At 42.8% G+C, this 22,904-nt stretch overlaps 10 protein-coding genes across 10 annotated transcripts; 3 read left to right on the plus strand and 7 right to left on the minus strand.

Annotated features, from left to right (window-relative positions):
• Positions 1–62: 62 nt before the first annotated feature.
• On the minus strand, positions 63–2,069 carry V1514DRAFT_325886 (P-loop containing nucleoside triphosphate hydrolase protein). Its single transcript, XM_066926695.1, has 4 exons — positions 1,824–2,069; positions 762–933; positions 433–660; positions 63–358 (listed from the first exon to the last, which is right to left on the minus strand). The coding sequence occupies exons 1-4, from the start codon at positions 1,832–1,834 to the stop codon at positions 161–163; spliced, it is 609 nt and encodes a 202-aa protein (XP_066785139.1). The 5' UTR covers positions 1,835–2,069; the 3' UTR covers positions 63–160.
• Positions 2,070–2,115: 46 nt separating this feature from the next.
• On the minus strand, positions 2,116–4,516 carry V1514DRAFT_302761 (heat shock protein 70 family). Its single transcript, XM_066925576.1, has 2 exons — positions 4,366–4,516; positions 2,116–4,286 (listed from the first exon to the last, which is right to left on the minus strand). The coding sequence occupies exons 1-2, from the start codon at positions 4,380–4,382 to the stop codon at positions 2,345–2,347; spliced, it is 1,959 nt and encodes a 652-aa protein (XP_066785140.1). The 5' UTR covers positions 4,383–4,516; the 3' UTR covers positions 2,116–2,344.
• Positions 4,517–5,065: 549 nt separating this feature from the next.
• Positions 5,066–8,123, minus strand: V1514DRAFT_325892 (uncharacterized protein). The gene is made up of 4 exons (XM_066926696.1): positions 7,461–8,123; positions 5,650–7,382; positions 5,515–5,594; positions 5,066–5,449 (listed from the first exon to the last, which is right to left on the minus strand). Exons 1-4 carry the CDS (start codon positions 7,891–7,893, stop codon positions 5,182–5,184), a joined length of 2,514 nt encoding a protein of 837 aa, XP_066785141.1. The 5' UTR covers positions 7,894–8,123; the 3' UTR covers positions 5,066–5,181.
• Positions 8,124–9,144: 1,021 nt separating this feature from the next.
• On the minus strand, positions 9,145–11,448 carry V1514DRAFT_289666 (uncharacterized protein). The gene is made up of 4 exons (XM_066925282.1): positions 10,911–11,448; positions 10,758–10,829; positions 10,547–10,602; positions 9,145–10,489 (listed from the first exon to the last, which is right to left on the minus strand). The coding sequence occupies exons 1-4, from the start codon at positions 11,107–11,109 to the stop codon at positions 9,452–9,454; spliced, it is 1,365 nt and encodes a 454-aa protein (XP_066785142.1). The 5' UTR covers positions 11,110–11,448; the 3' UTR covers positions 9,145–9,451.
• Positions 11,400–12,157, plus strand: V1514DRAFT_325901 (uncharacterized protein). Its single transcript, XM_066926697.1, has 4 exons — positions 11,400–11,610; positions 11,680–11,758; positions 11,808–11,849; positions 11,914–12,157. Exons 1-4 carry the CDS (start codon positions 11,434–11,436, stop codon positions 11,931–11,933), a joined length of 318 nt encoding a protein of 105 aa, XP_066785143.1. The 5' UTR covers positions 11,400–11,433; the 3' UTR covers positions 11,934–12,157.
• On the minus strand, positions 11,976–14,035 carry V1514DRAFT_192066 (pyruvate dehydrogenase kinase). The gene is made up of 2 exons (XM_066924628.1): positions 13,705–14,035; positions 11,976–13,535 (listed from the first exon to the last, which is right to left on the minus strand). Exons 1-2 carry the CDS (start codon positions 13,789–13,791, stop codon positions 12,255–12,257), a joined length of 1,368 nt encoding a protein of 455 aa, XP_066785144.1. The 5' UTR covers positions 13,792–14,035; the 3' UTR covers positions 11,976–12,254.
• Positions 14,036–14,252: 217 nt separating this feature from the next.
• V1514DRAFT_302774 (DUF2407 C-terminal domain-containing protein) lies at positions 14,253–15,395 on the plus strand. Its single transcript, XM_066925577.1, has 4 exons — positions 14,253–14,548; positions 14,597–14,688; positions 14,750–14,888; positions 14,961–15,395. The coding sequence occupies exons 1-4, from the start codon at positions 14,284–14,286 to the stop codon at positions 15,215–15,217; spliced, it is 753 nt and encodes a 250-aa protein (XP_066785145.1). The 5' UTR covers positions 14,253–14,283; the 3' UTR covers positions 15,218–15,395.
• V1514DRAFT_302775 (uncharacterized protein) lies at positions 15,384–16,831 on the minus strand (the record flags this gene model as incomplete). Its single annotated transcript, XM_066925578.1, has 3 exons — positions 16,322–16,831; positions 16,135–16,237; positions 15,384–16,067 (listed from the first exon to the last, which is right to left on the minus strand). The coding sequence occupies exons 1-3, from the start codon at positions 16,699–16,701 to the stop codon at positions 15,384–15,386; spliced, it is 1,167 nt and encodes a 388-aa protein (XP_066785146.1). The 5' UTR covers positions 16,702–16,831.
• On the plus strand, positions 16,806–18,366 carry V1514DRAFT_325912 (Swi5-domain-containing protein). The gene is made up of 3 exons (XM_066926698.1): positions 16,806–17,677; positions 17,784–17,966; positions 18,051–18,366. The coding sequence occupies exons 1-3, from the start codon at positions 17,012–17,014 to the stop codon at positions 18,117–18,119; spliced, it is 918 nt and encodes a 305-aa protein (XP_066785147.1). The 5' UTR covers positions 16,806–17,011; the 3' UTR covers positions 18,120–18,366.
• V1514DRAFT_192131 (P-loop containing nucleoside triphosphate hydrolase protein) lies at positions 18,302–22,881 on the minus strand. The gene is made up of 3 exons (XM_066924629.1): positions 21,542–22,881; positions 18,622–21,474; positions 18,302–18,563 (listed from the first exon to the last, which is right to left on the minus strand). Exons 1-3 carry the CDS (start codon positions 22,541–22,543, stop codon positions 18,441–18,443), a joined length of 3,978 nt encoding a protein of 1,325 aa, XP_066785148.1. The 5' UTR covers positions 22,544–22,881; the 3' UTR covers positions 18,302–18,440.
• Between the last annotated feature and the right edge of the window lie 23 nt (positions 22,882–22,904).

Raw genomic sequence — 22,904 nt, forward strand, 5'->3', positions numbered from 1 at the left:
ACTAAACTCTGAGATGAAAAAAAAAAATAATAAACTCACGATTTAAAAAAAAAAAAAAAAAGATATAACATAAAAGAGAGAAGGATGGAGGGAAAGAGGAAGGGGCGGGAGTGGGAAATGACAAAAATAAAAAAAAAAAAAAATGAAAATAATACTGGGATTAACAACATCCACCTGCAGTTCCTGGTCTAAGTGATTCTCCTTCACCGATTCTAATCGGTCCCTTGCCCGTACCAGTTGGAGCGCTTCCCATTCTTTCCTTAATTTGTCTGGCCATGGTTAAAAATGCTTGTTCAACATTCGTCGCATTCTTTGCTGATGTTTCCAAAAATGGGATTCCAAGTCCATCGGCAAACTCCTATTTAAAAAAAAAAATTAGCAATTAAACAAATCATTCATTCATTCATTCATTCATTTAAATTATTCACTCACCTTGGCAACAGTATGTTCGACAACTTTTTTATCAGCAATGTCAGATTTGTTACCGACAAGAAGCTTGTTCACGCCTTCAGTAGCGTAACGATCGATTTCTTGCATCCATTGCTTAACATTGGTAAAACTTTCCTGATCGGTAACATCATATACAACAATGATGCCGTGCGCACCTCTGTAGTAAGATGATGTTATGGTTCGGAAACGTTCTTGTCCTGCCGTATCCCACTACACAGCCAAGAAAAGTTAACATCCGAGCCCCCCGCAAAAAAAAAAAAAGGGGGAGGAAGGGGGCAAATTAAATCACAACCCAAAAAAAAAAACATTACAATTTGAAGCTTAACAGTCTTTCCTTCCAATTCGATCGTGCGAATCTTAAAATCAACTCCGATCGTGGAAATATATGATTCCGTATACGTGTCATCAGCAAATCGTAATAGCAAGCATGATTTGCCAACTCCGGAATCTCCGATTAACAATAATTTGAAAAGATAATCGTATCTGGGTTTTATAAAAATTAGTATGAACAAACCAAAAAAAAAAAAAAAATAATTTGTTAAAAAACTTCGGAACAATAAAACAAAAAATAGCGTTGGATCGTCTGAAGGGTAAAAAAAAAAGCCGAGTTAACCAAAATCTGAACCAGCGGTGATCGTAGTAGAACATAATGACAACAATTTGACAGTCATGAAAAAAAAAAAAAAAAAAAAGAAAAGGCAAGAAATTTTTGCTGCTTTAAATGTAAGCCAACTGCGACTTCAATTTTTGACGTTTGATCAAAAGAAAACCAAAAGAAAACCAAAAGAAAAAAAAAATAAAAATAAAAATAAAAATAATACAAAACAAAACTTCCATATTTTATTTGTCTCATTTGAAGTGAATTTGTTGACTTTGGAAAAATCAAATTTGAGAAAAGCAAAAAAAAAAAAACCAACACCAGTTCGATTTAATTTGCCCATTCCAATCAGCCAGATGGATGATCTGCGACCCTTGCGCAATCGAAATAAGCAAACTCATGAAGCCCAAAAAAAAAAAAAAAAAAAAAAAGAAAACCAAGAAACCAAATCATAAAATTATTCTGTGTTATTTGCTTTTCAAAGAAAATAAAAAAAACCATATGAACCCAGCTGGCAATCATCGATCTGGTGAAGCAGCAAGATGCATTGTTCAAATATCACAAACCAAACGATCATCCATTCCACAATTCCTCGTTGTTTTTGTTCTTTTGACCTCAATCTCAACTAGCCAGCCGCCGTTTATTATGTTTACATGTTGCAACCGTAAAGTCGGTTTAAAATCAAAAATAACAAATAAATATTTTACTCTGCATATCAAACCACGGTTAGCATTATCATTCCGCTCTCATGGCAAAAGGAAAAAAGACGTACCACTCAGGATTCATTATATCTTTGTAATTATTTAAATTTAAAATAAAAAAACGTATTCAATTCAAAAAAGCAAACAAACCAGAAGATGTGTGAGCCTAGTGGGTTTTGCAGGTGACTTTTGCACGCACTGTGTAATTGCAACACGTATAATAAATAATTAAGAGGGGACGAAGCAGCGCACAACCAACAAAACATTTGCGACACTTACGTATGCCACCAGTCCCACAAGCCACGTCTTTCTGGGCGCCACTGTGGCTAAGTTATGATCTACGAATTTGTAGCAGAACGCATGATAATGCGATAATATATATAAATTCAATTCAATATTTATAAAAAGAATTAAAAAAAGACCCTTTCCGATAAAACACAAAAGAAGCATAACAAGTAAAAAATAAAATAAAATTTTTATCCGCCCATTCTCATAATCTTCCAGTTATGATATCTAGTAACAACATATGAAACACCCAATTAACCCAACATGAATTTCAAAAAAACAATTAAGAAACAATTGAAAGTTGTTTTGTTTAGTCAACCTCCTCAACAGTTGGGCCGTCAGAGCCACCAGGAGCAGCTCCGCCTGGGAATCCGCCTGGACCACCTGGGAATCCACCTGGGGCACCACCTGGAACACCACCTTCAGGAGCACCACCAGCCTGGTAGAACTTCATCATGATGGGGTTGGCAGTACCTTCAAGCTCCTTTTGCTTGTCAGCAAACTCTTCAGTCGTGGCGGTCTGGTTGCTGTCGAGCCATTCAATGGTCTCGTTGATGGCCTTCTCAAGCTTCTCCTTGTCGGCAGCATCGACCTTCTCGGTGAACTTCTCCTCAGACAGAGTGTTCTTGAGAGAGTAAGCGTATGACTCGAGACCGTTCTTGCCAGCAATACGGGCGGACTCCTTCTCATCGTCCTCCTTGTACTTCTCAGCCTCAGACACCATGCGCTCGATCTCTTCCTTGGAGAGACGGCCCTTGTCGTTGGTGATAGTAATCTTGTTAGTCTTACCAGTACCCTTCTCGAGAGCCGACACGTTCAAGATTCCATTGGCGTCAACATCAAAGGTGACCTCGATTTGAGGAACACCACGAGCAGCTGGTGGAATGCCAGTAAGCTCGAACTTGCCGAGAAGGTTGTTGTCCTTGGTGCGAGCACGCTCACCTTCAAAGACTTGGATCAACACACCGGGCTGGTTATCAGCATAGGTAGAGAAAATCTCAGACTTCTTGGTAGGGATGGTGGTGTTTCTTGGGATAAGCTTGGTCATGACACCACCAGCGGTCTCAATACCAAGGGAAAGCGGAGCAACATCGAGAAGAAGAAGGTCCTGGGTCTTGGAAGAAGTGTCACCAGACAAGATGGCGGCCTGGACGGCGGCACCGTAGGCAACAGCCTCATCGGGATTGATGGACTTGTTGGGCTCCTTGCCGTTGAAGAAGTCCGACACGAGCTTCTGAACCTTAGGGATACGGGTGGAACCACCGACAAGAACAATTTCGTCAACGGACGACTTGTCAATCTTGGCGTCACGGAGAACCTTGTCGACAGGGTCGATAGTGTTCCTGAAAAGATCTTGGCAAAGTTCCTCGAATCTGGCACGGGTGATTGAAGTGTAAAAGTCAACACCTTCATAGAGCGAGTCAATTTCAATGGAGGTCTGAGCGGAAGATGAAAGCGTACGCTTGGCGCGTTCGCAAGCGGTTCTTAGTCTGCGAAGAGCACGCTGGTTGGTGGAAAGATCCTTCTTGTGCTTGCGCTTAAACTCGGCAACGAAGTGGTTGACCAAACGGTTGTCAAAATCTTCACCGCCCAAGTGAGTGTCACCAGCAGTGGCCTTGACTTCAAAGATGCCGTCCTCGATGGAAAGAAGGGAGACATCGAAAGTACCACCACCAAGATCAAAAATGAGCACGTTTTGTTCGCCGTCGGCCTTCTTATCAAGACCATAGGCAATGGCAGCGGCGGTGGGTTCGTTGATGATGCGGAGAACGTTGAGGCCAGAAATCAGACCGGCGTCCTTGGTGGCCTGGCGCTGTGAATCGTTGAAGTAGGCGGGCACGGTGATGACGGCGTTGTTGACGGAACCGCCGAGGAAACCTTCGGCGGTTTCCTTCATCTTGAGAAGAACCATTGAGGAGATTTCTTCAGGCGTGAAGACCTTGGTCTCGCCCTTGAACTCGACCTGGATGACTGGCTTGCCACCCTTGTCGATGACACCGAACGGGAAGTGCTTGATGTCACCCTGGACCTCAGCATCGGTGAACTTCCGACCAATGAGTCGCTTGGCGTCGAACACGGTATTGGCAGGGTTCATGGCGGCCTGGTTCTTTGCGGCATCACCAATCAAACGCTCCGAGTCTGTGAAGGCAACGAATGATGGAGTGGTACGGTTACCCTGGTCGTTGGCAATGATCTCGACACGATCATTGGCAAAGTGGGCAACACAAGAGTAAGTTGTTCCAAGATCAATTCTGCACGATTTGGTTAGCCAATGCAAAACAAAAAAAAACAAAACTAAAGACGACAACGGCGATGACGATGAATACATACCCAACAGCTTTGGACATTGTGTGATGTGTAAGATGTAGAAAAAATTAATATAATACAAGATAGATAGCTAAATCTGCTAAATGTGTATGACAAGAAAAGAGCAAGAAAAAAAAAATTTTGCCGGCAGGAACGAATCGTATTTATCCTTCACGGCACCAAGCTGCTGGCTGATTCCACAACGTTCCGCCGAGTTCTATCTCATGACGTAACCCCTACCCTTACCCGTGCCCGTGCCCGTGCCCTTGCCCTACTATAGCGCGCGCTCAGGGGCGGCAACCCTATATACTGCATCCGCTCCCAGAAGGTTCCGGCACGGCCGCGAATGGCATAGAAAGAAAAACCAATCACACTCGGACGACGAAGATCTGGCAAGTGAAAGCGTGAACTGTAATATTAGTGAGATGAAACGTTACTTTGAATTCAGATACATCATCTCATATCATAGCACGTGTATAGATTCAAAAGGCCGCGCTCACCTGATCTGTAGTTAGCTTGTCGTATGTTGCCGTTATGTCACTCACTCATGGCATTGTCGGCAACGTTCCGGAATAATCCATACATACTACGTCTAAACCTATTTGATCCAAATACATCGGTTTTAATTTATATGACGAGATTCTATATTATATATTAATCAATGGTGGACGTTCTTGCTCGTCAAAAATAAAAAGTGGACGCTGCTACATTAATAAGAATATATTCATAATATGTACAATGTATCAATTACCGCTTGTTCAAATTCACACGTAAAACCAAAAAAAAAAAAAAAAAAAAACTTCACTCCAATTTTTTTCCTTCTTCCTCTCATTATTGTCATTAGCCGACGTTCATATCGTTCATGTCATTCTCATTGTTTAAAGCATGCTCATCTATCTGGTTTAAACCATCCAGATTCTGATCAGCTTCTGTGTCTTTCAAATACCGCATACACGCAAACAATAATCCTGGCTTAATTATACCGTATGTGATCAGATTTAAGCCGTGCTTCCAAAGTTCAAGACTCATGGCCTTATCTTGAAGCATGATCTTGTGCTTGCGGCAGAACCGAACCAGCGAATCTGCAACGTGCTTGTAAGATTGAGGCCTATAAATTTATCAATCAATTAGTCTTTTTTTTTTTTTTTACTTCAATATGCAACCATATCTTACTTTTCTTCAAAGATATGCCTGTCCCACAACTTTATATATCTTTTCTCGTTTGGCAAAACATCCTCAAAGTCATCAATGATCTATAAAAAAAAAATTGTTTAGTAACACTCCAACATACCGTGTTCGTATATTTACCTCTTCATGCTTATGAATTAACCATTCTTCATCCACATCATCTTCTGATTCCGATAATACTTCTTCAGGTTCCATCTTCCTTTTGGCCTTGGTGGTATACAACGTGACACCACTAATAAACGGCACCGGGAACTTGCGACTAATCTTTGCCGGAAAATCAGGAACGGCCTGAATGCTTGCCCACGGTGGAGGCCGCAAACTTGCCCCGTCCTGGCCGGTATTATCCGGAAATGCACGCAATGGTGACATGCCGACTGAAGGTGAAGCTCTTGCAACTGAATTTGATGATGATAACAAAGAAAAAAAATTAAATGATTTGTCCAAGTCTAGCGCATTACGTCCATCTTCCAACCACGATCCATCACCTCGCAAAAAATTCATTAGGTGGAAATCGCGAGTTGGCTTTAACCATTGCAACAATTGACTGTCAACCGCGTGATTGCCTGCCCGGTCATGAAAAATTTCTTCTGTCGCAAGGCTTACTTCCACATCCAAATTTTGTGATTTTGACTCGTCTTGTCGTTGCTTATATAATCGAAATGAGAAAAGTCCATGACAAGTTGTAAAATGAAATTGCAATCGTTCCAAAAATTTGTAATCCTTATTACACCAGGGGCATACGTATCCAGCCATGATACATGTCATTTTCCGTTTGCCGACCTTGCCAACCATCATGTGAAACCGAGTAAGACCGCCACGAGTTTCCGGAGTTGATAAGCTAGATGACACGATAACACCTTTATCGTTGGCAGACGTATCTTTATGACTTTCTTGAACACCACGTGAGCTGTGACTAACATCATTACCATTACCATCATCATTATCATTATCATCATTATACTTGACATCATTGTCATCATCATCAGCATTATCAGTGTTGATCATTCCCCAACCCATTTCAACACTCAACCCAATCCCGCTATTATTCTTCAATTTTTGAGCACCACCGGGCTTATAAACTTGACCTGGAATAACAAAATTAAGCTCAGGAAGTTGAAATAAGTCAACGTCAAGCTCAGCCCACAATTCGACTCTGTCATCATCATCATCATCATGGTCACTACAGTTATCATCATTTTGTTGCTGCTTCAGTTGCTGATTGTCATCCGAATCACAATCACTGATGTATATTAGCTCTTTGTTATTTATATCATGTACCAAAGAGCTTAACGGTGAAGAAGATGATGCTGATGGGCTTTGAGTTGTGTTACGTTGACTTCTCAATCGTAGCGCCGTGCTAACCGGAGTTGGAATCGATGATTTGACTGTCGCCGGCCCCGATGCCGCTTCTGCTGCTACTACTGCGGCTATTGAAAATGGCCAAGCCCGGTCTGATTTTGCGACCGTGTTTCTGATCGTAAGCTTAATCGAAAACGTGCTTTGCTTGGTTGCTAATGACGATAATGACGATGAACCACTATCTACAGCAGCGGCCAGCAAGTCGGCCTTGATGTAAAAAGGTTCATTCATTTGCAAACTAATTACCGGTTCAGAATCTTGCAATGACGACGACGACATCGACTGCCCATTTGTTTTGGAAGACCGATTACCATGTACACGGTCACGTTTCTCGTTCCCATCCTTGGCCATGTTAGGAACAAGCCAACACATTTCAGTCGATTGATAAATTAATCGTTTTTTCTGCTTGCCTGTTGCAGATACCTTGGTCCTGTGAATTTGCAATTCGCAACTGCAATATAATTTTTGCAAATTTTGAGGTCTACGAATCTGTCCTAAAATTTTTTTTAAAAAAAAATAAAATAAACAATTAGCATTTAAACCAACATGCCTTTCAACATAAAATTACTTGCGTCTTGAATTTTTAGCTAATCTCATGATGCCTGTAACTTCTAGCTTCATTAAAGGTGAAACCACGACCGGATGTTTTGGCATGACGGCATTGTTAAGCAATATCATGGACATGATCATGTCGGCATTTGATTTACTGGTCAAGTTCGCAGCCAGCGCGTCACACACGGAGTCAATACTCACTCGTCGTCGTTTCTGTGTCATGCTACTGGCATGCCGTGCTGGAGACGACAGTGAAGAAGGCGTTGACGGACGCGTAGCCAATTTCCGGCCACCAGATTCACCCGCAACATTGGTTCGTGATTTTCGATGGTTGCCATGATCATTAAAACCGAACCCGTCAAATAAGTATTTCAAATTTCGATCAAGGAAAATTGCCTGCCGATGATCATGAATGAAACTATAAAGAGCGCTGTTACCGTAGTAACTATCCATTGCACATGCTGGGCTTTACCCCTATAGTTTTTTTTGCGTGCTCTTTCTTTTTTTTTGTTTTTTTTATTTTTGCAAATTGATTTTTTGCGTCTAATTTGGACACCCTGCTTAACGTGTTGTGTGCTTTCGTCGTTAGCGGTGCTATGTTTACTGATTTAAATTAGGTAACTTTAAATTAATTTCAAAAATTTGTTGCGCGTTGAAACCGACGTTTCCGTTCCAGTTTGAATCATAATAATCAATCGAGTAATTATATCATGATTCTAAACCATTAATAAATCATGTAACAAGGCAGAGGTTATTGAACACTGCGTCTACACTAAATTTTCCTATGTACCACCACCATCTTGCCTTCTTATCAACCGCGACTTTTGCGCGTCAACAAACGAGTTTCTTCATACATTACTTACGGAACATGCGCGCATGTGGGGGTTCTAAATTCTTTCAGTCTTTTAAACCGCATGTAAAGTGGAGCTATATGTTTGCTAGCAGAATGGGTTTGAATGTGACACCGGTGTGAGGCTGCAGCTGCACTTGTATGCAGTGACGGCCATGTCCAAGCAATGGCCAACATTGACCTCAAAAAAAAAAAAAAAAAAAAAAAAATTATTTCGTCAAATTCTACGTCGTTTAATTTAGCACGGTGCGTATGCTGCATTACGCATTTACTGAAGCAATCATGTATGATGAAGCCATATTAAGTCCAAAATGGACAGAACCGACCATGGCTTCATAGTAAATTGAAGTCAAACGCAAAGCGCTGTTATTCGTTAACTGCAGCTTTACTTATACAATACTGACTTTAGAAAAACAAACCTCTCACACGATTAAGAAACGTCAAAGTCGTAAAAATACTCATTAAACTCATGCAATCAAAAATTTAAATTTGATCACCATTGACTGATACTCCAAATCCAGAATTAATTTATGTTTTAAGACTTTGAGCATTCATAATGGAAAAAATTCAATTGACGAGTTTGTTATCTGCTTGAGAATTGTTTTTATACCAAGTCGGAACCGCTGTGCATTATTTAAACGCATTGGTTTCTCCAGAGAGGCTTGTTGTCTCTCTCTGTTTGCATTTTGTTTTATCCACCTACAAATAAGATTTAATTAAATCCAGCTCATTATTTATTCTTTTAGCATGATGTAACTTTGTTGGGCTGTGGATGGCTGGGGCGTGGCTGGGGCATGGCTGTGTTAAGGCTAGGGTTGTGTTTGTACTTGTACATATATATAAGCTGAGATTAAGCCCATAATAAAATTTCATCATTGAAAATTAGACAAACTTACATCGTATAAATATAACTTACCAGATTATAATTTTACCGTGTGGTAAAACCCGCTTTCATTTAAACTTGGCATCTACTAGTTACGTTGCATCTATACATTTGTTACTTATAATCTCATCAAATATAAATTTCATTTTTGACTGTTAAAGTACATTTCATGTCCCAATCTACCCGGTTGCCTTAAATAAAAAAAAACCGAATGATATTTTGTTCGATGTAGTAAATTTTTTTTTTCTCTAAATGAAAATAAAAAAAAAAATATTTATTTAGAGCAACATCTTTCTGGGATCTTCAATGAACTCCTTAACAAGTTTCAAGAACGTGACAGCCTCCCGGCCGTCAAGAAGCCTGTGATCGTAAGTAAGCGCGAGATACATGACCGGGCGAACCTCGACCTTGCCGTTAATCGCGACCGGACGATCCTTAATGCCGTGCAAGCCCAAGACTGCGGTCTGCGGTAAGTTAATAATTGGTGTGCCGAACAATGATCCGAACACGCCACCGTTGGAAATCGTGAACGTGCCGCCGGCCATGTCCTCGATCGTGAGCTTGCCATCACGGGCCTTGGTGCCGACATCGGCAATGGCTTTTTCAATCTCCAATAATGACAAGTTCTCAATGTTGCGAACAACCGGCGTGACCAAACCCTTTGGTGTGGCAACCGCAACCGACAGGTCGACGTAGTCCCTGTACACGATCGTGTCACCACCGTTCGGTCCCTCAATCGCACCGTTCACGGCCGGAATTTCCTTGGACGCAAGCACGACGGCCTTGGAAAACGCAGACATGAATCCAAGCTTGATGCCGGTTCGCTTCAACACGTCATCCTTGTAAAGCTTTCTGAATTCGATCAGGTTCGACATGTCAACCTCGTTGAACGTCGTCAGTGACGCGGCCGTGTTTTGTGATTGCTTTAGGCGTTCGGCAATGCGAAGACGCATGCGGTTCATCTTCACGCGACGTTCTTCTCGGGATCCGAACGGGCTTGCGGTGGTCGGTTCGGCCGGTTCGGCAGCCTTTGGCTTGGCCGGAGCAGCTGGCTTTGATGCCTCAGCTTTTGGTGGTGCTGATGGCTGTGATGGCTGTGATGATGATGATGATGATGGAGACGATGGCGGTGGAGCAGCAGCGGCGGCAGCTTCTGGCTTGGTTGCTTCAGCTTTAGGAGCAGCAGCGGGCTTGCCGTCTCCCTTCGCTTCTGTATCAATCTTGAAAATGGGCTGGCCGACAACAACAGTGTCTTCGAGCTCGGCGAGGAATTCGGTAATGACACCGGCAGCAGGAGCGTTAACCGCGACATCGATCTAACACGTAAACATTAGATAAATTGAATATATATATATTTGGCAGGTGTCACATACCTTGTCAGTCTCGATGGATGCAACTTCTTCATCTTGTTCGACAAACTCGCCAACCTCTAGAGCAATTGTGGTTAGCATCATCATGCTGGCTCGAATGCGGTTTATGACCGGCGCGACGGGTTCGTGTTGGACAATTAGACAATTGTCATGTCACAACCACCACAACACGAGGCCAAGGCAAATGAACAAATAAAAACATGAAAACACATACGCTTGACAAATTGTTTCAAGGTACCCTCAGTGAGCGACTCTGAGAACTCTGGGACTTTGACAGTCTCGACAGCTGGCAAAAGGCAAAAGTAAGTATAAAGAATGCGAAGAAAAAAAAAATAATAATAAAAAGATTTAATCGTTAAAGACTAACCATATGTTCTAAGCATGTACTGGGTAGATGCAGACAGAAACAACCCGGATCTGTTGACCGCAGGTCTGGTGATGGTAGCAGCTAGAGCCTTGAACGCGGCAGGTCTGCCGGTAGTAGCGGCGACCGACGACGAGACGGATCTGCGAGCGACGGCCGCGGCAGATTGCCTAAGAACCCTGGAAGAAACTGTCCTGAACATGTTAAACACTGGAAAGAACAACGAAGACAAAGAGTAAAAAGGCAAAAGATTAGCAAGTAGGAGGAGCTAAAATATGGCAAAAGGGTCAAGTTCGAAGCCAACGAAGGTTTGCAGATGGAGCGAATTCGGCCTTCATGATTGGCTGTCGGGCCGCTGTCATGGCCACGCTTCCGAACCCATGCCCGCGTTGCTTGTGCACTTGGCACCGTAACCGCCAAACGCGGGAAACCGTTTCTGGCCCCGTGCAACTTGGGTGAAAAAACGACAAAACCTCCACACGGCCTGTGATTCTTGCGAACCCCGTCGACAATTAAGTTAGTTACCATGTCTGCAATCACGGCATCGACCGAGCATCTGGCTCAAGTGTCTTCAATCTATCGACGCAGCTTGCGATTATCTCTTAACTGGGCAGTGCGTCGTGACATCTGGCGCCGCGAGGCCCTGGCGATTCGGGCCAGGTTCGAGGCAAACAAGAACGTGACCGACCCACGGCAAGTCACGGTTAGTTTTTCGAATGTTATTTGAATGCGTGCGCGTCAATTGAGAGCTCATTATGTGTTTATCTTATAGGTGCTGTTGCAAAGCGCGGAGGCAGAGTTGGATGCTAATCGGCATCCGGATCCTTACATTCCCCCATCGCGTCCAGGCGGTATGTTATGTGAGACCAAAGGCCCATGTTCAATGACTAACTCCAGCAGGTTCCAAGTACGAGAGAAACGCTCATCCTCCATTAGACGAACGTATGTGTACCTGCATTCCGAATATGTCGTTTATTCCTGCTAACCTTTTTTTTTAAATTCTTAGCCGTCCCTGGAGACTATTAGATATATTTGCATTCATACATACATATAAAAATGAAAAAGAAAAAGAAAAAAAAACATTACTCCATTTCTTTACTGGGCATCACTCGTTGCACAAATGGTGTTACTCTTTTGCTTTAAGGATTAAATTATACCACCGACTTCATGCGCATAACCAACCAAATAATTATATATAACTACATGTATATATATTTCCTAATCCCAAATACAATGACTCCAACGGCAAACTATATGATGCATCATGAAATCGAAAATCGAAAAACGCCCATTTAACTCTCTTGTTCTTTTTTTTCCTCTTCGCAAAGTTCTAAACCATGCGCCTGTTCATTGCAATGGCTCCGATGTTGATGACAGACGGTTGAGATGAAGATAAACGTCCGTACCATATCCTTCCATGCTGATAAGCTTCAAGTCACCTCCAAAATATCGAGCGTACAACCGGGACAACGGCAAGCCGTAACCAAACCCAGCCATGGGTGCCTTAAAATCACTCTTGCTAAAATCAGGGTCCAAGTTCGGGGTCGACTGCACGGTCGTGTACATGTACGTCCAAACTAGCGGGATGGCACTCCTGGGCACGCCGCCACCTTCATCCGAAATCTTGATCGTGATGTCTTCCTTGCCCTCGGCCACGATCAACTTCACGGGCGGGAATTCTTCTGCTTCGGAACCGTGCGTCTCCACCACGGCCCGCAACGAGTTCTTCAAGGTTTCGAACAACATGTGACTGAGATGACCGGGCACGTACATGAAGTTCAAGTCTGGCTTGCACACGAGCTGCACCTTGGGAGCATCAAACAGGCCGTAGTAATCCTCACATATAAACCGCGCGTTCTCGATGGCTTCCTGTGCTAGTTCGCGCACGTTTGTTTGCGTGCAAATCACGCCAACGTAATCTGGATGTGATGGTTCCTCATTAATCGCAATATGCTGGCCGATCAGCATTCTGATGCCGATGCGGGACATGTAAAACCTATCCAAAAACGACTGAATCGAGGAATCAATCTGCATGCGTTGCCGTGAATGCTTGTACTCATTAATTCCCTGGGCCACGGTCGTAACCACCGGATCGTGCCTGCGCTTGATCACGGACAGGCATTTTGTAAATCGCTTGTTGAACTCATGAATTTCCGGCGTCCATTTGATATTGTCGTCTAACAAAACAAAATACCGCCGGCTATTAATATTCGGCCGTCTATTGTTATTAAAAGAATAATTGTTACGGCCATATTGATGATTATGATGATTATTATTATGATTATTATCATTTAACAGCCGATAGTCATCTCCAACCAACGACGGGTTTTCCGTATTAGCCATCAACGTGCGGCCAGTTCCGTTCTTGCCATTGCCATTTTTTTTTTGCGCTTCCAACATCAACTGTCGCAGGTCGGCAGGGATTTGTGGTTGCGGCAATTCGGTAAGCTCTTCAAACGATTGCGCATACCAGTTTCTAACCTTCTGAATCGATGGCATGTCAGACAAGCCATCGGGAAGATTGTTTAATTCCTTGACCCGATGAGCCAACCGAATCGGAAGTTCCTCGGATAAAAATTGGGCGCCTCGGAATAACGTGCCGGCTGACGGATGCTGACCGAATTGGACCTGTTATAGACCATCGTGATTAGCTATGACGAATCACTGACAACCAAAAAAAATAAAAATAAAAATAAAAAAACAAAAAACTATCCCGCGCGCTCCCAACAGGTTGCCGAAAAAAATCTGAAAATTTGCATAACAGTGACGAGTATATTTATTTAAAAAAACATCTTACCATTTGACGAAGAGAAACGCCGGTGGCAGAGAAGGACGAGTAATGATTGATCTTCTCAGCCAACCTATCGCTTAGCCGCCATGCCATGAGTGGCTTTACTGAATTATTAGCACCGGACGGGGGGATGGGGGGGAGGAAGGATGGGGATTGCGGAGACGGGCCTTGGGCACACGGGACCGACGACGATTGACAGTGAAAGTGAACGTGAATACAGTTAAACAATACACTTGTAAACAACCAAAACAGCAACAAGAAAATGAAAAAAAAAAATTCGGAAACTGGACTTATATAAACTAATGGAAAAAAAGAAAAAACGTGGGGCCACTTGAACTTTTGCCCGAGAACGATGAAATAAATCGATTTGTGGGGAACCGAGGCGGGTAACTAACTGCTCGGCTGTCTGCTCCCGCACCGCCACTTGAGGCCGGGGAAAACAAGCCATTGGTATGGCGGTGCAATGCATGTGCTGCTTGGTCACGAATTATGTAATTTAATTAATGAGTTATTAACTAACTAATGGCCGGATAGTTTTATTCAATTACCCATCTACCTTACACATTCCAGGTCCAAAATCCGACAATGGGTTCAATCGGCATCAGGTTTTCAAAAACCACGATTCCGGATCTAAACTTGCCGTTACCCAGTCCCGGCACGCGACTGCCCGTGGCAGCGTTAAAGAAGCAGGTACGCAAGTTGCGACCGGCCGACACGGCCCGCCGGCGGCTGAGGTTGATTTATGCCGGCAGGGTTTTGCCAGATGCGGACGACCTGGCCTTAATCATTGATAACTTGCGTCAGCAGCATCAACAAGGAGGGAAAATTAATAATAATTATAATCATGGTGGTAGTGATGGTAGTGATGGTGGCAGTGGTGGTAATAATAATGACCAAGCCACGGCATCGGAACCGGTGGTCTTGTGGTTAAATTGTTCGGTTGGCGATGCATTATCCGACGTCGAGTTGGCACTCGAATTTGATACCGGCGTACGCAATATTTAAATTTTCAGCTTGCTGCCTTTAGTACTGATTGACTAACCCATTCCAGGTTCAACCGGCGCCATCCACCCTCCCACAGCCTATAGGATTCGATCGGCTGCGATCAGCTGGCTTCTCAGAGCAAGATATTGCCCAATTGCGAATTCAATTCAACCGATTACATGGTGGCTTGAATAATAATAATAATAGTAATAGTAATACGACGACGACTACTGCGAGCAACACCAACAACAACGTCATTAGCAATAGCTTGGATTTAGAACATGACGACGCGACAAGGCAATTAGAAGAACGATGGATGAACGAAGGCGCTACCGCTCAGGACACGTTACCAGATGGCAGTCCGGTTGGCGTGTATGAAGATTTATTATTCGGTACCGTGGTTGGGTTTTTCCTCGGATTTATTGCATTATTTTTCCTTCGTGAAGGAAGCATGTTTAGCAAGCGGCAGCAAATGGCCATCATTGCCGGCATTATTATTAACATTTCGTTTGCCATCTTGAGAATGTACTATTAACATAATGGTGGGGTTACGTGTTTTTCCTTTTTTTTTTTTTTTTTCCATATTTTGCATGTTTGGAAACTACGGAGTATATTGGGTGGAACTTGCTTTTTATTTCTTTAATTGGCGGTTTGTGTTTAAATTATTGTACATTATTAAGGATCGAAAAAAATGCCATTTTTCATTCATTCAACTTTGTTGTGCTTTTTTGTTTCAATTGCTTGATTAACTTCATCGTCCGCTGCTGCGCATCGTCGTAGGCCAAGCCGTTCACGTCCAAGCCATCCTGAACCACGTATTCGACCCAGAAACGCATGTCTGAATTCATGCCCAGTTCCTCCATGGCCAAAAAAACGCATGCCGCGGCGATAACACCAGATGATGACCCGGCAAGCAAGTCATGACGCTGCGCCCATGTGATCATCCACTTGTGCACGCACGCGCCGATCGCGGTCTGGCTCATGCTCACGATGCCGTACTCGGCCGCGGCCGCCACCGCAGTTTTGCCATGACTATTTTTTGTTGTTGTTGTTGTCGTCGTCGTCGTCATCGTCGTGTGCCATGCTGCGGACGCAATGTCTTGCAATTCGGCCACGCCGGCCACGTTGCCAATCACGCCGCGATCGAGCGCGACTTCAAACACGGCCGGCAGCAACAGGCGTTCCTGAGGCGAGTAACCGAGCACGCGCAAAAGCACGAGTTCGGCATGCACGATGCCGGCCCGCATAGCGTCATACTCGGCGGATGGGATCTTGATTTGTTTGCCGGCATGCAGCATGTGGTATGACGGCACGACCAGTTCGCGAGGCCGCCGGCTGCATTCCGTGATCTTGCAAGCCAGGCTCAGGCACACAATGCTCAATGTCTGCGAGCAAGTTTTTTTTTTTTTCTAAATTAGCCTGATACTCAGTCTAATTAAAAATTCAACATACGTATGGTTCCAGTTGTGGATCAAGACTCGCATCCTTGATATTTTTCACGTAATATTTATATCTGGACAAGTATACCAACGCAGACCCGACACTAAACTGTGGCCTAAAAAAAAAAAAAACTTCAACATGAGATTTCGTAATTCTTCCTGACGACAGAAAACCAAAAAAAAAAAAGATCTGTTCTTACAATCGAAGCATGGAACCTAATAATATTAAAAACCGAACCGGATCTGGAATCACGACCGCAGGCATGCGATGGTCACGTTCATGTTTATGAACGTCATGGTCATCTTCAACGTCATTGGTATTGGTATTGTTAATATCACCATCAACACTATGGTTATTGTTGTTGTGCTTATTATTATTATAATTATTGTTGTTGTTGTCATGTGTCGACGTCCGGTTCAAATAAACATCTTTCCCGTCAACTGGTTTTTTCTTGCCACCATCATGCTGAGCATGATGGTGATGGTGATGCCTGTGTCCATCCCGGGCGTCATAATGGTCACGATGTCGATGACGGCGACTTGAACCTTCCAATTGGGACTTGTCAGGACGTTCACTCATCACCTGACCTAAAAAAACCCAATATAATAATAAAATAAAAACCTATAGTATATAATGCATTTGTGAAAATCAATATAAAAAATAATATCAAACTCGTTTTAGTTGTTTGTTTATTTTTTTTTAATTCTTTATTCAAAAATCAAGTTTTAAAAAAAAAAAGGTTTAAACGCGATCGCGCTTGCTTCAGTAAATAATCCCAACGTGTTAAACACGTTAAGATAAACATTCAGCCCACAATCGAAGCTTATTTCTAATTAAAAAGAGCACAATCAAAATATTTTTTTAAATAAAAGAGAAGACCAACAAAGACATGTCCCAACATACAATTGAAAATTTACAAGATTTAGAAGTCACCGGTCTTGATGAAGTTAAACCGGACAAGAATGGGTCGGATTGCTTGTTTGAACCAACCCAACCTGACGAACCACTGCAGCAGGAAGACAAAGTGAATATTTCAACTATTAGTCAGTTTGAATTTGTAGGGGATTTAGAACCTGAAATAGCAAAATTGGAAGATACCATTATTATTGACCACGAAGGTCTCGTGCAAACTGCCAACTGCATGCCGGATAACAATGCATGCCCAGATCAAGACATCGATTCAGTCAATGATTTTTCACGAACAGCAAGTTTTGATGACTCGGTCGAACTTGCAAGCATCTGTCATGCCGTACCTAACGATCAAGATTGCACAACCAACCTGGTCGCAGGCACAATATCAACGGCACGGTCAGATCTCCAACTCGACGGCTCATCAAGCATGACCATGCAACCTGACGAATTGGCAATACCTGATGCAAATCAGGAAACTGTGAATTCTAATGATACCTTTGCTGCTGAAGATGCCATTGAGACTGTCATTACGACGACCCCGATTGCTGGTCAAGCCGTTACTGAAACGAGTCCTGACGTGCATGGTGATGATCATAACGATCCTCCAGTGACATCACCATTTGTTTCTGCCGCTCAGCAAAAGGTTAGTTTCACCCAGTAAGCATAATCTGGCCTAAATAAAATTAAAAAAAAAAAAAAAACTGGAGCCAAAATTTATTCTATTTAATTCTATTTAATGAATATAACAGGACGAACAAATCCGGACTCGCATTTCACAAAAGCAAAACGAATTAGCTGACCTGCAAAACGAATACGCTAATTCGTTAATCAAATTACAACGTCGTGATCATGCGTTAACCATCAAGCAACATATTAAATATTTAAAGTCTTATAACGAAATTAGAGATATCAGTCTAGGATTACTTGGCATGGTAAGCAATCATTCATATTTTTATATCTTTTTTTTTTTTGTGGACATTGTGGGACTTAATAATGAACTCAACAAAAAAAAAAAGGTGGCCGATATTAAGACTGTTAAAGTGGCGGACGTAATGTTAGAATACGGCGTCTCACTCGGTGAATAAAAAAAAAAAAACGACAAAGAATATCCACTTGTCCATCCATACATCTCACGTCCCGTGAAGGATTGCAAATTTGAAATTTTTTTTTTTGCTTCGTGATATTTACTTTTTCTTACAAGGCTTTCAGTAAATTGTTTGCACGTATCATTGCTTTTAATATTCTTCGCAATAGATATTTAACAGTATATAAATCACTATAATACTTTAAATAAAAAAAAAATGCTTAATAAACAAACATGCTTCTCCAGAGTACATACAATAAAATAAATAAAACAAAAAATAAAAAAAAATTTAATTCGTTAGAGATTCCATCACTTTCATTTTTTAATTACGTTCCAAAGCTTGAAGTTGAACTAATTCATAATATTTTGACCTGTTTGACAAAAGTTCTTGATGTGTTCCAGATTCGAGAACTTTGCCGTCTTCGAAAACATAAATCACATCAGCCTAAAAAAGTTAGCCTGAAATGCAAAAAAAAAAAAAATTAAACATATATATAACGTACATTTTGAATCGTGGATAAACGATGAGCAACCGCAATCGTGGTCCTGCCTTTTGCTGCCTTATCTAATGCCTCTTGCACAATTTTTTCTGATTCCGAATCCAATGCTGACGTGGCCTCATCAAGCAGCAAAACTTTTGGTTCACGAATCAACGCTCGCGCGATGGCCACTCTTTGCTTTTGACCACCAGATAATAACGAGCCTTTGGATCCGCACAGTGTGTCGTAACCATCAGGTAATGAAATTATAAAATCATGAATGTTTGCTTGCCTGCACACGGCAAAAATTTCTTCATCAGTTACGTCCCTGGGCGTGCCTAGCTTAATGTTATACCGAATCGATCCCGCATACAATACCGGTTCCTGCTGCACGAGCGCGAGATGACTTCGGTATTCGTTCACGTTTAGTTCTCGAATGTCTTGACCATCAAGCAAGATCTTGCCCGCCAATGGCAAATAAAATGATTCAATCAATCCAATCGTCGTGCTCTTGCCACAACCTGACGATCCCACGAGCGCAACGTATTGTCCCTTCTTAATTGACAAGTTTAATCCTCTCAAAACCGGAACCTCAGGTCGGGTCGGGTATCGGAAATGAATGTCGCGAAACTCGATATTTCCTTGCACGTCCTTAGGTGCGATGCCATCGTTCGACCAGGCATCAACTTCCGGTAATGAATCAAACAAGGCATGAATATTTTGAGCTGCCTGCTTGGCCTTGCCCATATCGGGTGCAAACGAGAATACCGTGCCGGCAGATTGTGAACCAAACACGACGGAGATAAACGTGATGAAAAACTGATCGGACGAGTACTCGCCAACCTTGAGTAACGTTGAACCATACCAAAATCCCAACGCCATGATAAAAAACGTTAAGCCCTGTCCTAAGCCGTATAAGAACGACGACCGAACTGTAGACACCCTGCTTCTGCTGACCTGACTCTCAATGGCGACCTTGTAACTCTGCAACACGTTGTCCTCACGAGTCAAAGACGCGACCGTGCGAATCGCAGACGTTGCCTCACAAGCGTACGATGCCGTCTTTTCGTATGCTTTCTTAGCCCGATTCTGAAACTGGGCCAACAACCAAAACCGAAGAAAGCCGCAACCGACCAGGATCGGCATGCAGGCAGTGCAAACCAGGGCCAACTTCCAGGCAACCGCAATGGAAAGAATCAAGCCCGCAATTAAGGTCACAGAGGAATTCAAAATTTGGCCCAACGTGGCACCACTTAAGCCTTCCACGGACTGCGCATCCTTGGATAACGTGGACGTGAGTACACCTGTCGTGTTCTCTTCACGATCAAAATAACTAATATCTTGACGCAGCATTTGACGGAATGACTGATACCGAATCCGTCGTACCAATTTTTGACCAGTGTAACTAAGAACCGAAATCGTGAAAATGTAAGCAACGCCTTCCACAAACGCAAGCATGAAAAATAAGCCGGCGTACAAGTTCACCTGAGCCCGCATTTTCCCGAAAAACTCAGGCGGATATTGAAACGCAGTTACACATTTTGCAAAAAAGACTGACTGCGTCGGATACGCCAGGCCGTTAATAACTGCACTAGCAGCACCCAATATCGTGAAATGACGTTCAGGCGTACCCAAATTTGCCAACATCTTAATCGAACTCCAAACCGTATAAGTTTTCTTCTCAGGTAATTTTCTGTCCTTAACAACAAGACTGGAAACTGATTGCCTGGTCTTGGTCCGAGTAATGTCAAGAATGTTTGTATCTTCACGGTATTCCATCTTGCCATCGCTAGCAACGTCGTCGTCGACATTTTCATCACCAGCAGGCTTCTTGAGCTTTTCAATCTTTTGCGCCTCAACAAGTTCGTAATACATTCCTTGCTTGTCCAAAAGCTCGTTATGCGTGCCCTGCTCAACAATAACACCCTTGGACATGACCACAATCAAATCAGCATCTTTGATGGTAGACAACCTGTGCGCGATTACGATCGTGGTTCGCTTCTTTGAAGCCTTGTCCAAAGCATCTTGAACGATACCTTCACTCTTCGTGTCAAGCGCGGACGTTGCCTCATCAAGCAAAAGGATCTTTGGATTTGATACTATGGCTCGAGCGATCGCAATACGCTGCTTTTGACCACCTGACATTAAAAATCCTCGCTCGCCAACGTTCGTATCGAGTCCTTCAGGGAGCGTTTGAATAAAATCCCAAGCATTAGCTGATTCGCAAGCAGCAATCACAAGTTTCCGTTTTTCTTCCTCTGAAGCATGCTCATGTGGTGTGCCAATCAGGCCATGCTGAATATTTTCATAAATCGAACACGCAAACAGAGTTGGCTCTTGTGAAACTAAAGAAATGTTGTGACGAAGCCAACGCGTGTTTAAAGTCGAAAGGTCCTTGCCGTCAAGCGTGACAACTCCAGCCAGGGGCAGATAAAACCGTTCAACCAATCCAATGATTGTGCTCTTGCCCGAACCCGACGCGCCAACTAGGGCCACTGTGCTGCCGGCAGGAATTTTGAGGCTCATATGTTCAAGCACGGTCACGTCCGGACGTGAAGGATAAATGAATTTAACGTCTTGCAACTCAATATCACCTTTAACGGATTCAAGAACTTCACCTTCATCCGTAGTTGCATCAATGATTGACGTACGATCAATCGTGGCAAAGATGTTGGCCGCTGCCGAAATTCCATTAGTAATGCTTTTGACGTTAGGTGCAATTTGACCAAGAGAGAAAGCACCGATAAGCAATGACATCAAAACAGCGATAATGTCACTAACGTCAACATCACCGGTCACCATAAATCGTGATCCTTGCCAAAACCCAAGAGCGTAATCGTTATATATGAAAAACCATAACGCACCAAGCATAATACCCTAAGTTTAAAAAGAATGGTTAATATCTTGGGTACGCGTTCAAATCAAGAAAAAAAAAAAAACATACCAGGGTTGCGCCTTGAAGACTACCCCACTTTTCAGTAATGGCCAGATACTTGTCATAATCTTGTGCCAAACGATCTTGCACTCCAAACGCTTGAACGTTTCGAACCGAAGAAAAGACTTCTTCAGCTAAAGTGCCACCTACTGAATAACCATCAAGCGAGCGAATAGAAAACTTAATCATGAACGAGGATAACACGCCCATGGTAAGCACGATGGCAACCACAATGGAAGTTAAAATCAACGTGAGCTTCCATGATTTAATAAACCCAATTACGAACGCGGCAACAAAAGTGGCCAGACTGGTCACGCACAATCCAACTTTCTCAGACATGCCTTCTTGCACAAGGTTGGTATCAGCAGTAATTCTGGAAGTGATTTCGCCTGAACCAAGCTTATCAAAATAACCAATGTTCTGTCGCAACGTGGCGGCCAGATATTCCTGCCTGATTCTGCCGACAAGGACTTCACCCCGTTCAATATGAATATACGTCTCAACCACGGTAAACACAATTTCTGCAATTCCGAGGTAAACAAAATAAAGCGTGAAATGATTAATATCGCTTTGAAACTTATTAGGGTCACCTCCATACGCAAAATAATTTGTGAATGTTTGCGTGAGCTTGCCAAACACGACAGTCATGGTTGGTAACAGCGCGCCAGAAATGATGGAACACAAGTTGCCAAACACGAGAATGGCAACGTCAAACGACGTGGCATACCGGTACATGCTGAAAAAAGATGCCTTAGAAGGCTTGACATCGACCTGAGACCGCAAAATGGAGGCTTCATGTTCAGGCAGATGTGCAAACACGTCCACGTCTTCTTTTTCTTTTTCTTTGCCTTTTCCCTTTTTAGACTTTTTATCGTTGTGAATTTTCACAATCGTGCTGTTATCGCGATCATGTTGCTTTTCGGATGACGAAACCTCGGATGAACTAGTTGGTTCGTCGGCCAAGGAGTTTTGTTTTTTCTCGGACTCAATGCTTTTAACCGAAAGGCTCATGATGCATGGGAACTAAAAAAAAAAAAAACACAACAACAACAACAACAATTGAAAGGACCGATAGACGTAGATATGTATAAAAATATAAACTAGAGTACTAATATATTTATATAATATATATAACTATGTATTTTAGCCGTGAAGATAATTCCCGCCACTTTCACTTTGTGTTGGAACAATGGGCTTTTTTTAAAACTTGCTGCTGACCACACAATATTGCTGATGCGTTCATGTCCTTCGGGATAAGGTTTGTACCTTCGTATTACTAACCGCATTGGGCTTAGTGATATTCGGGTTTGCGAAACCGTATAATCGGCCCCTGCCAAATTAAATAAAGCCCGGCAACGGAAACAACAAACAT

This window comes from Lipomyces japonicus (genome assembly GCF_038497905.1).
Source record: "Lipomyces japonicus strain CBS 7319 unplaced genomic scaffold V1514scaffold_6, whole genome shotgun sequence".
Lineage (NCBI taxonomy): Eukaryota > Fungi > Ascomycota > Lipomycetes > Lipomycetales > Lipomycetaceae > Lipomyces > Lipomyces japonicus.

Excerpts from the sequence above, each read along its gene's own strand:
- V1514DRAFT_192131 (XM_066924629.1), bottom strand. The coding sequence starts at position 22,543 with ATGAGCCTTTCGGTTAAAAGCATTGAGTCCGAGAAAAAACAAAACTCC. Across the intron at positions 21,475-21,541 it reads GTCTTCAAGGCGCAACCCTG|GGTATTATGCTTGGTGCGTT; the intron begins GTATGTTTTTTT and ends TTTTAAACTTAG. Across the intron at positions 18,564-18,621 it reads GTTTATCCACGATTCAAAAT|GCTGATGTGATTTATGTTTT; the intron begins GTACGTTATATA and ends TAACTTTTTTAG.
- V1514DRAFT_192066 (XM_066924628.1), bottom strand. The coding sequence starts at position 13,791 with ATGGCATGGCGGCTAAGCGATAGGTTGGCTGAGAAGATCAATCATTAC. Across the intron at positions 13,536-13,704 it reads GCGTTTCTCTTCGTCAAATG|GTCCAATTCGGTCAGCATCC; the intron begins GTAAGATGTTTT and ends GGTCTATAACAG.
- V1514DRAFT_325892 (XM_066926696.1), bottom strand. The coding sequence starts at position 7,893 with ATGGATAGTTACTACGGTAACAGCGCTCTTTATAGTTTCATTCATGAT. Across the intron at positions 5,595-5,649 it reads TAATTCATAAGCATGAAGAG|ATCATTGATGACTTTGAGGA; the intron begins GTAAATATACGA and ends TTTTTTTTATAG. Across the intron at positions 5,450-5,514 it reads AGGCATATCTTTGAAGAAAA|GCCTCAATCTTACAAGCACG; the intron begins GTAAGATATGGT and ends ATAAATTTATAG.
- V1514DRAFT_289666 (XM_066925282.1), bottom strand. The coding sequence starts at position 11,109 with ATGTTCAGGACAGTTTCTTCCAGGGTTCTTAGGCAATCTGCCGCGGCC. Across the intron at positions 10,830-10,910 it reads GTACATGCTTAGAACATATG|CTGTCGAGACTGTCAAAGTC; the intron begins GTTAGTCTTTAA and ends GCCTTTTGCCAG. Across the intron at positions 10,490-10,546 it reads CATCCATCGAGACTGACAAG|ATCGATGTCGCGGTTAACGC; the intron begins GTATGTGACACC and ends TTTACGTGTTAG.
- V1514DRAFT_325912 (XM_066926698.1), top strand. The coding sequence starts at position 17,012 with ATGTCCCAACATACAATTGAAAATTTACAAGATTTAGAAGTCACCGGT. Across the intron at positions 17,678-17,783 it reads TTTCTGCCGCTCAGCAAAAG|GACGAACAAATCCGGACTCG; the intron begins GTTAGTTTCACC and ends TGAATATAACAG. Across the intron at positions 17,967-18,050 it reads GTCTAGGATTACTTGGCATG|GTGGCCGATATTAAGACTGT; the intron begins GTAAGCAATCAT and ends AAAAAAAAAAAG.
- V1514DRAFT_325886 (XM_066926695.1), bottom strand. Across the intron at positions 661-761 it reads AGACTGTTAAGCTTCAAATT|TGGGATACGGCAGGACAAGA; the intron begins GTAATGTTTTTT and ends TTGGCTGTGTAG. Across the intron at positions 359-432 it reads TCGAACATACTGTTGCCAAG|GAGTTTGCCGATGGACTTGG; the intron begins GTGAGTGAATAA and ends TTTTTTAAATAG.
- V1514DRAFT_302774 (XM_066925577.1), top strand. The coding sequence starts at position 14,284 with ATGGGTTCAATCGGCATCAGGTTTTCAAAAACCACGATTCCGGATCTA. Across the intron at positions 14,689-14,749 it reads CACTCGAATTTGATACCGGC|GTTCAACCGGCGCCATCCAC; the intron begins GTACGCAATATT and ends AACCCATTCCAG. Across the intron at positions 14,889-14,960 it reads CTTGAATAATAATAATAATA|AACATGACGACGCGACAAGG; the intron begins GTAATAGTAATA and ends GCTTGGATTTAG.
- V1514DRAFT_325901 (XM_066926697.1), top strand. The coding sequence starts at position 11,434 with ATGTCTGCAATCACGGCATCGACCGAGCATCTGGCTCAAGTGTCTTCA. Across the intron at positions 11,611-11,679 it reads CCGACCCACGGCAAGTCACG|GTGCTGTTGCAAAGCGCGGA; the intron begins GTTAGTTTTTCG and ends TTTATCTTATAG. Across the intron at positions 11,759-11,807 it reads TCCCCCATCGCGTCCAGGCG|GTTCCAAGTACGAGAGAAAC; the intron begins GTATGTTATGTG and ends TAACTCCAGCAG.